Genomic DNA, 10,000 nt, shown 5'->3' with positions numbered 1-10,000 from the left:
CCTTTTAATCCCAAATTCTATTGCACTACGAATACATATTTTAATACATACTGTAGCGTGACATACTTGATAGTGCTTGAGCGTGCGAGTGATTGTGTGTGCGTGTAGCTCTCTGTTATTGTGAGTATCCCCTCATTTTTTTGCGAGCTTGCATGCATGAATGCGACATCTGTGTCTGTGTTTGTGTTTGTATGCATGGATGCGTGTGTGGCCGAGGGGTGGGAGGGTGCCTGCTGTCGATTTAACCCCCCCCCCTTCGAAATGTGCACCTAGGCCTACGTATTGAATACGCTTGCTGTAAGTCAGTCAGTTTTGTTTGTTTTATCCTTTTTAGGCTTGTAGGCTAATTGTTGAGGGAGTGTATTTCTATAATTCGATTTTGTTTATCAACTTGTTATAATTCTGTATCATATTTTAATTGTTTAATGTACCATGTTTTTTACTGTATCAAACGATTCATTATGTATTTTATGATTTCGTGCGTCATACTCGTGACGTCACGGTCTCCCGCTGGATGCTTCTCTTAAGATATAATCGTTGTTCTGCTGTCCTTCGGGGCGTTGCCTTTACCTCATCCTCTGGCAACCAATTTTAAGAAAATGACATTAACACGTGGCCGGCAGCACCGGCTTAGAAACCTGCACATATATATATATCATCTTATATTATATGCAGCTTCGTGGTTCTACTTAACCTTATACTTCTTTATCTACCTTCTACTACAATTTCCTCTGTCATTTGAACCTCTTACTGAATGACTCTTGTACTGTTCTTATGCTAGCATATCTTGTTCTTTTTCTTTTAATCTTCCAATCTGGTTTTCATTTATTTACGAGCATTAACTTATTCATACTATACTTTATATTGGAACATCACGGAAGATCCTACTGGGACTTCCCACAGGGTTAGATTCCCCTGGGACCATCATCACAAGTGGGAATTTGACTTCATGGGGTGGGCTCAACCCTACAGATGCCCACTGACCTTCATAGGGAGGGACCTTGGCCCTTAAGGCACCCTTATTGGTAGGTGGGGCCCCGTGGGACTATGGATGTCCTTTATACTTCAATACGTAGATTTCGCAAAAGCTTTCTACAAAGTAAATCACGGAATTTTAATAAGTAAAAAAAAAACCTTGGAATTAGTGGAAACGTCAGAAGATGGATACAAAATTTCTAAATAAAACGCAGGCAAAAGGTACAAATAAATGGATTTTTCTCCAATGAACCAAATGTATTAAATGGGGTGACATTGACAAAGATATTAAACACTCAAGAGTAACATCATTTGCAAATGATACAAGGATAAGTACATCAATATTTTTTTAGATATGGAAGCCAAACTAAATGAAGATCTACATACCATATGTAAATTAGGTAAAGGAAAACAATATGAAATTCAGTGCAGATAAATTTGAAATTATAAGGTATAGTCCAATTGAAAATCTAAGACCAAGTTCATATTCGGCCGAGGGAATAGAGATTAAAGAGGACTTTATATGAGCAATGACATGAACTTCAGTCACCATTTGTAGCAGACAGTTTTAAAAGAAAACATTATGAGTGGGTGGGTGATGAGGACTTTTAACACAAGGGATCCACAACACCTTCTACCACTATGGAACACACTGGTGATTCCAAAATTGGAATATCAATGCCAAGTGAGGACACCAATTCTAACAAAATATATAATGTTACTAGAACAGGTCCAAAGAGTATTTCCAAGAAAAATAGGCAACATAATAGGTCTTAGCTACTGGGACTCAAAAACTAAGACCGTAGACTATTTATTGATAAACACCAAATCTAAGAGATGTAGAGGTAGGGGGAATTGAAGAAAAGCATTCCCCCAGGCAGGGAACAACGCGTTACCGTGCTGGGATGAGTGCTCAAACATCACTTTTAAAGAACTGCAGAATCAAAGTTTCCTAATAAATGGCCGTAAACTATTTAATATTGTACCGAAGGATATTAGAAATCTAACCCAGTGCATTGTAGAATTGTTTAAAAGAAAATTAGATGACTGACTAAATACAATAGCAGATGAACCACCAACGAGCGGGAGTGAAGGAACGAGGGCTGAATCAAATTCCATCCCTAATCAAGTTGAGTTTCATGCAACTAACAAAACAAAGGCGGTTTCCCAAGATGGCTCCGGCATGAGATATTAGCGTGTCTCATGCTAAAACTTACACCAAATAACCAAGTGATAGATTTCCTGCTGTAATCTGTACCAAGTCGAATGCCTTTTCGTAATCGACGAATGCCATACATAGAGACTTCCTTTATTCGTTTTTCTTCTCTTATTCGGGTTAGAGATGGGTTCGTCGACTCTGGAATGGCGACAGAGATGCGAGTACCAAACCGCGCTCCGGACATCCATGTACAGTACACTAATAGTACAGCCACCACTCCGGAAAATGACGATCGCCCGATCAACTTATCTGCGCTACTCGGCGGATAACGGTGAATGAAATGCGTGCAGAGTTGGATTTGGGTGTTGTCTTCCCATATCGCCGATTAGTGCGGATGAGTTGATCGAGGCGCGTTTCATTTTCCGGAATGGTGGTTGATTTTAAATGTGTGTATCGTCTTTTAATGGAAATATTACTCATGAATAGAGTATAAGCTAATTTAATTGAATGGAGTCAATTAAGCCCATCCGTGGGCCGCCCGGCGGGGTGGCTCGACGGAAGTCTGTCTACTTGACACACGAGAATTCATAATTGACTCTAATGAACATATTTTTTTACTCAGCTCCCAAAATTCATTTTTCTTCACATAATTGTCAATACTCAATCGGTTACTATGGCCATATCACAACACGCAGAACAGTTCAAAAATTGTTTATACCAAATGGAACTTCCCTTTATATGTACAAGTACTTGACCTGTTACAGGAGCGTATTAGTTGGGTCAATTTACTTTGCGAATTTACTCATTATGTATATTTTTGTTCGCGTCTGATAATGAAGTTATTGACATAATCCTGAACAATTAATTGCTTTGAGAATAACCTTTCATATAGTTATACTGTAACAGCTAAATTATAGCCACAGTAAAAAAAAGTTTTATGTGATATATATTGACAATAAAACTACTTATTGGATTGACCACCCCTTCCCCATTTTTTTTTTTTTTTACTTTTATTTTTTGAGGGATGTCATACATTTATAATTTCTAGAGAAAATTAATGAATGAATAATATATGAGGAAGGCAAGGATGAACTAACTTCATCTATGGAGGACTGAAGATTTTCTGTAGCAATTATGCATGCTTAAAAAAACAGATTTAATAAAAAATATTTTTTATTACAAAAAATGCTATACATGGAAAACACTTTCATAATGTACATTTCTAATGTATTATTTTGAGTAAAAGCAATTCCTCAATACCAATATTTCATGAACCAATACTGCTTATATTAATTTAATTTAGAATGCATATCCAATACCGAATAGAGGAAAATTTGGATGATGAATGGTGCTAAAAGAAGTTAAAAGAGAACACATCCGGTACGATGTTAGGTAAAATGAAAGACTGATACCAAGTATAACTTCCTCTTATTCCGGATATTTACTTTGACAATAATGAAGTGAAAAAGACAAAAGAATTCAAATGATAGCATCTTCCAAAGTTCCCTCCGGTTGTTCTTCAATCTTAGCATATAACTGAGATAGAGGAAACTATATCAAAAGCAAATAAATATGAGCAATGAATCTTTGATAACATTATTAGGAAACTAACAGAATGCTGATCATCTATGTCCAAAGAAAAATATACAGTATATATACACATATATATCAAAGAATGGCTGGAAGATCATAATTCAAAACACACATGGCCAATTCAGTTTGTAGAATCTCTCTGTGTGAACTCCGAGGAGTGCAAGCTTCAACATTACTTAAAATATTAGTTTGTGAGCGGGTGTTTCTAGTCTGTTGACTTTTTGTACCTGTCATTCCACTTGTTTTATTACCCATTTTGTGGTATCCAAGACTTGGCCTGCATGCAGAATCTAGAGACAGATTCTGAAGCAAAGACTGCCTCCTAGTTGATATATCAGCACTTTTGTATGCTTCCTGAAGTCTCTTGAGACCAAAAGGTTGCAAATTTTTCCTTGAACGTGACTTAGATTTTTGCACACGTAATTTGGCTGGCTGGAGCTCTTTGCATTCATCTTTTAGGAGACGAAAAAGCTCACGAGATAGCTTTGGACTTTGCTTCAGATCTGAAAACTCTGGAGAATTGTTATTTGTTTCCTTTATGAAATGCTGACTTTCAGCTTTCGGAGTGTATTCTTCACCCGATATACAGTCACAACATTCAAATTCTCCACTGTACACCCCTAAGAGATCTGACGGATGGAAGCCCTTCCCCTGCATCTCTTTCCACTCATCTCCTGCAAGATTAAGAAGTTCTCTACTACGATAAGGCTTGGTCTTTGATTTTTTAACAGAATGACTTTTACTATTTTCTAGATTATTTTTATCCATAAATTCCTTTTGACTTGGAGCAGCTTCTTTACTCTCTGTACAAGCTTTATTAGTGTGTGTATTAAGCAATTTTGCATCACTCAACAGGAATTTACCATGTGCTCCTGTTTCTGGAACTTCAGTGAAACCACCATGTGTGTCTGCAGTTTCTCCCATAAGACTATTATCTATTTCATTATAACTAACATTTACATCAGGATGATTCCCATTCAGATGGGAACTCCAAGCACAATGAATGTCAGTTTGAGGAACTCTCTCAGATTTGCTGTCTGTAAATGTAGGTTGGCCTGTCTCAAGTTCATCTTGAACAAGCATATGCAATTTTCTTGGTGTACTGTGTATATTTTCCCTAGATTCTGCTTGCAAAACCTTCTTTATCAATGCAGGTTTGACAATTCTTAGAGGATGAAATCCCTGTTTTGAGATTTCTTTCCATTCATCGCTAGCCAAATTGAGTAACTCTCTCGCACCTTTATATAGATTTCTACTTGTCTTCACAGGTGGTGTTCTTAACTTAGCTGTGTTGATTATTTTTTCATTTTCCCATTTTTTTTCCTTTCCCATAAAAGTTTCCTGAATAAATGTATCCTCCTGGTAACTGCAGACTTCACTGGTTTTGATTGTCTTTGAATTTACATTTTTAAAGGCTAAATCATGTTTCCTACTGTTTAGTCCAGTTATTTGTTTATGGTCAACTTCCTCTAATCTGGCAGAACTACTGTTCTTGTTATTATCAAAAGCACTTCTAATTCCTGAATATGTTGGAGAATTTCCATTTTCATCTATGCAATCATCTAAAACATCAACATTCATAGCAGAAATATCTTTCAACTCACTTGGTACAGCAATATCTGTAAATAAATTTTTGTCAGCATCTTTTGATAAATGCTTATCTTCTAACAAAGGAATACAGAAGTCTACTTTAGTAGGCACATTACTAACTTCTCCCTCATATGAATGTGGGTCTGATTTAGATAAATCATTAGTTTCCTTTCTATGAAAGGCAGTTCTGATTTTGGAGTCACTAATATTAACTTTCTGAGTTGATTTTTCAGTGAGATCTTTATTGGAGTGTGGAGAGCCTTTAATGCTGTAATGCTTAAACCCACTTGCTGCTTTCCTTTTTGTTTTCCTAGGAATATACCTTTCAACAGACCTTCTTGTTAACCTAGCTTCCTGAATATCTAAATGTCTTAGTTCTCCTAGCCCTCTTTGCTTGAGTTCTCTACATTCATCCTTGAGAAGCTTATCCATTTCACTACACTTTTTTCTTGCAACAGCAGTTTTCTTTTCAGATCCTTCCTCAGTTAAAGTTATGCTATATTTGTTAGAGGATTCCACAACTTTCCCTTTTGTTGGGGATATATTTTCACACTTTAATGTTTGTTTATCTCCAGCATGTAAAACTTTGTCATTAATACTACTACCAACCAAAGCTCTAAAAAATTCAACACCCTTATTAACTGTGTTTACAATATTACTTAAAAAGCCTACAACAGGAGTTCCAACACACTGTACATGCTTATCCTGAGAATTCATATTAGCTTCCTTTGATAAACCCATTTCCTTTGAGACTCCCTCCAACTCACTACTATTTCTTTGTCTTCCACTTCTGTCAATATCCAAATGTCTTTCAGTAATATTAAATGAAATATCTTCATCAACATGAAGTGGAGGTTTAAAGCTAATTTCATCATCAATAATCAATCTTTGTGATCCCTGATCTAGTGACTCACGTCTGAAGATGTACTCTCCATCCAATACCTCTGGAACTACTGCTTCTTCTCCATGTATATCTTGAAAGCCTTCTTGAGTACATAATCTAAATGGGGAGTTCTGTCTGATTCCCACATTTTCTTTAATTATTTTTTCATATTCTGTTTTGGAGTTAGAGGATGAACTATCTAAAATCAAGATTTTCCTATCGGTAACATTAAGGCTCTCATGCTTCCGTTTGCGGCTGTTAGGCTTAATTCCAGATTCATTTGGAATTGCAGGCGGAGCAGTATAAGGTAGGAACACACTATCTGGGACGGGAGAAATAGATAAGTTGGGCGGGACATTTGGAGGCTGGCCATTGATCGCCAAGTCCCCTAGGTGTCCTGCTCCACAGTGGGACTCTTTTTCTGACGACCAATGGCTATTCCCATTTTTTGGCAGGGAATGTTTGGAAGAAAATGGTATTTTTGCACCTGAATGAGGATAGCAATTTAAACCATTCAGCTGTTGAGGTGCATTATCTGCTTCATTCTGTCTTCTACTATTCATAGATTCATCATCATCACTTGAGAGATCTATGATTTCAATGGGTGTATTTGTTCTAGAAATACTAACACTTGCATTATTTAAAGATAAACTATCACTTTCATTTTCTAATAACTGAGGCACAGAAACAACACCAGGTCTAACAGTTTGCATAACTCCAGTTTGGGTGGCTGGAAGGTTATTAGTATTCTGGATTCTAGAGTCACTGTTATATTTAGATTCATTATTTTTATATATTTTCACTACCTGTACTTCAGAATGAGAATTATGCCACTCATCTCTTAAAGAAACCTTTTTACTTTTTGTCTGAACATAACTGAAGTCTTGTAACACAGAATGAGACCCATGCACTCTGTCAATGCTATCTGCATCCCGATGTTCTTGAAAGTGAACATTTTGATTCCATCTTCCTTCTGACTGGTGAGATATATACTTGCCAGATCCCTGATGAACAGCTGGCCGTTCTTTTTCTCCTTCGCCATGAGGCACCCTATCTCTATATGTAAGATCATATCCGAGAGAACCTGCATACTGCATACAATTGTCTGGTTGTCTCTGAATCCCTCTACATCCATCTTGAAAAAGTGCATTTGAAGTAGATGCCCAAAGATTTGAGCCTGCAGCTACAAAAGAAGATGAAGCCCCTAAATTAACTTCAGTTCTTGGTAACATGCACTGTTCAAACCAGGTCTCATCAGAAACACTGTTGATAAATGATGGAGTCTGTTGCATTGCCAAACTTTGAACATCATCTGTTTGATCGATACAGAGAACTGTAGGTTGCCCTATTCTTTTATAGCAGTCCACTAAATTCTTCTGTAGCCTTTTTATTTTGATTCTGCATGGCCGGCACTTGTTTAGCAAATCTCGACTTCTTCCATTCAAACCTGAAAAATATGAAGAATTAAAACATAGGGACATTACTCACACTGCAATATAATCTTAATATACTACAGCCTGAAATTTAAACGAGATGATTTTCATAAGGGTGATATACATTTCTTGTACAAAACTGCAGCAACAACAGCAGCAGCAGTAGTAATACTAGTGTTACAATATCAATACCACTGATCTAATGAAGAAAATAATAACGACCAGAAGTCATACCTGTCTCAATTGTCATTCTCTGTTCTTGTTTCTGAGCACTTGTAAAACAATACTTGTGAACCCATGGCTGCTCCTCTTTTCTTGGCCTCCACACCACAATCCACCGGTTCATGCACCTGGAAAAATTAAAATAAAAACAGAAATTTGAAGCAGCTCTCAGCTATAAATCTGCATACACTATATACAATTAAGATTCAAAGTCAATTTCCTGGAAGAGAGAGAGTGTGTGTGTGTGTGTGTGTGTGTGTGTGTGTGTGTGTGTGTGTGTGTGTGTGTGTGTGTGTGTGTGTGTGTGTGTGTGTGTGTGTGTGTGTGTGTGTGTGTGTGTGTGTGTGTGTGTGTGTGTGTGTGTGTGTGTGTGTGTGTGTGTGTTGTTGTGTGTGTGTGTGTGTGTGTGTGTGTGTGTGTGTGTGTGTGTGTGTGTGTGTGTGTGTGTGTGTGTGTGTGTGTGTGTGTGTGTGTGTGTGTGTGTGTGTGTGTGTGTGTGTGTGTGTGTAGACACATCAAGCTATTATATAATAATAAGATTACATACCTTTCTCTGCTTGAGATATTTTCCATGTTAGGAGTAGTTCTTAGATTTCTCTCGTATTTCATGACCAGATGTTGAGATGCTTGGTATTTGTTACGAAACTTTGAGTTCTCCAACAGAAACCTATAGGGGTAAATAATATACTGAAAAGGTATAATAAAAAATATCTATAGGAAGAAAATAGGAAATACATTTGCATTAGAATTCACATCTATTACAAATCCTTTGTTTTCTCTGAAACTTGCCCAACCATTGCAGTTGACAACGAAAGGCAGTAGTGTTAAATAAAAGTCTACCATACCAGATCAAACAGTATTTGTATATCTGACTATACTTTGTAAGTAAAACTAGTACTATACTCACTGATGCTGGAAATATGCACTGCCTAGTATAGTACTGTTTTATATATTTTCTTTTCTTATGGCTAAACAAGCACTTAGTTACCAAGGAGTAAAGTACTATTGCTACCTGAAATTCTATGTTTACCCCTTTCCTTTCCTTTTCAGATAAAAAGTTTTAATTTTTATTACTATATATAATTATCATCATAATTACAAAATTAATACTAATAAAAAGAAATACATTTTATCTGAAAATTCATCCAGTGGGAAGTCCGAATACTTGACTCCTTTATGTTTAAGTGCTCATCTATATGAATATCAAAACCATAAAGCAATATCACATGGACAAGGCATGTATATATGTGCTACTAGTTAGTGAGTGAGTGAGTGAGTGAGTGAGTGAGTGTGCATGGGTGTGTGTGTGAGTGCATGTGTGTGCATGGGTGTGTGCGTGAGTGCATGTGTGTGCATGGGTGTCTGTGTGTGTGGTATGTGTTGCATGTGTGTGTTTGTGGGTGCATGGGTGTGTGTATGTGCGTGCATGGGTGTGTGTGTGTGTGTGTGACTGTGTGTGTGTGTGTACACGCATGGGTGTGTGTGTGTCTGAATTTTTGTGTGCATGAGTGTGTGTTTATTTGCATGAGTATGTGTGTATGAATGTTTGTGCATGTGTGTGCATGTGTGTGTGCATGGTGTGTATTTGTGGATGTGTGCATGGTGTGTGTTTGTGTATGTGCTTGAGTGAGTGCATGAGATTGTGCGTGAGTGCATGTCTGTATGAGTGTGTTTGTGCATGTGTGTGTGAGTGCATGAGTGTGTGTGTTTATTTGCATGAGTATGTGTGTATGAATGTTTGTGCATGTGTGCATGAGTGTGTGCATGGTGTGTGTTTGTGGATGTGTGCACGGTGTGTGTTTGTGTATGTGCATGAGTGTGTGCATGAGAATGTGTGCTTGAGTGAGTGCATGAGAGTGCATTTATGAGTGTGTGCATGAGTGTGTGCATGAATGTTTGCATGTGTGTGCATGATTGTGTGTATGAGAGCATGTGTATGAATGTGTATGTGTATGTGAACATGAGTGTATGTGTGTGCGTTAGAGTGTGTGTGAGAGCGAGCATGAGATGGTGTGCGTGCATGAGTACGTGTGCATAAGTGCAAGCATGAGTGTGTATGTATGTGTGTGAGTGTGAGTGCGTGCACAAGTGTGTGTGCATGAGTGTGAGTGTGAGTGTATGTGTATGTGTGTGCAAGAGTGTGTA

At 37.5% G+C, this 10,000-nt stretch overlaps 1 protein-coding gene across 1 annotated transcript in view; it reads right to left on the bottom strand.

Annotated features, from left to right (window-relative positions):
- Window positions 1-3,785: 3,785 nt before the first annotated feature.
- LOC122253080 (uncharacterized) overlaps window positions 3,786-10,000 on the bottom strand; it is a 28,026-nt gene continuing 21,811 nt past the window's right edge. The window contains exons 9-11 of the mRNA XM_086534048.1: window positions 8,403-8,566; window positions 7,868-7,983; window positions 3,786-7,647 (exon numbers count right to left, since the gene is read on the bottom strand). Of these exons, the coding sequence (XP_086390174.1) occupies window positions 3,803-7,647; window positions 7,868-7,983; window positions 8,403-8,566 (4,125 nt within the window). The 3' untranslated portion in view covers window positions 3,786-3,802. The remainder of the gene's footprint in view (window positions 7,648-7,867; window positions 7,984-8,402; window positions 8,567-10,000) is intronic.

This window comes from Penaeus japonicus, unplaced genomic scaffold (genome assembly GCF_977035675.1).
Source record: "Penaeus japonicus unplaced genomic scaffold, GWHDUDI00000001_assembly GWHDUDI00000040, whole genome shotgun sequence".
Taxonomy (NCBI): domain Eukaryota; kingdom Metazoa; phylum Arthropoda; class Malacostraca; order Decapoda; family Penaeidae; genus Penaeus; species Penaeus japonicus.
This window is presented reverse-complemented; position numbering and strand designations above follow the sequence as displayed.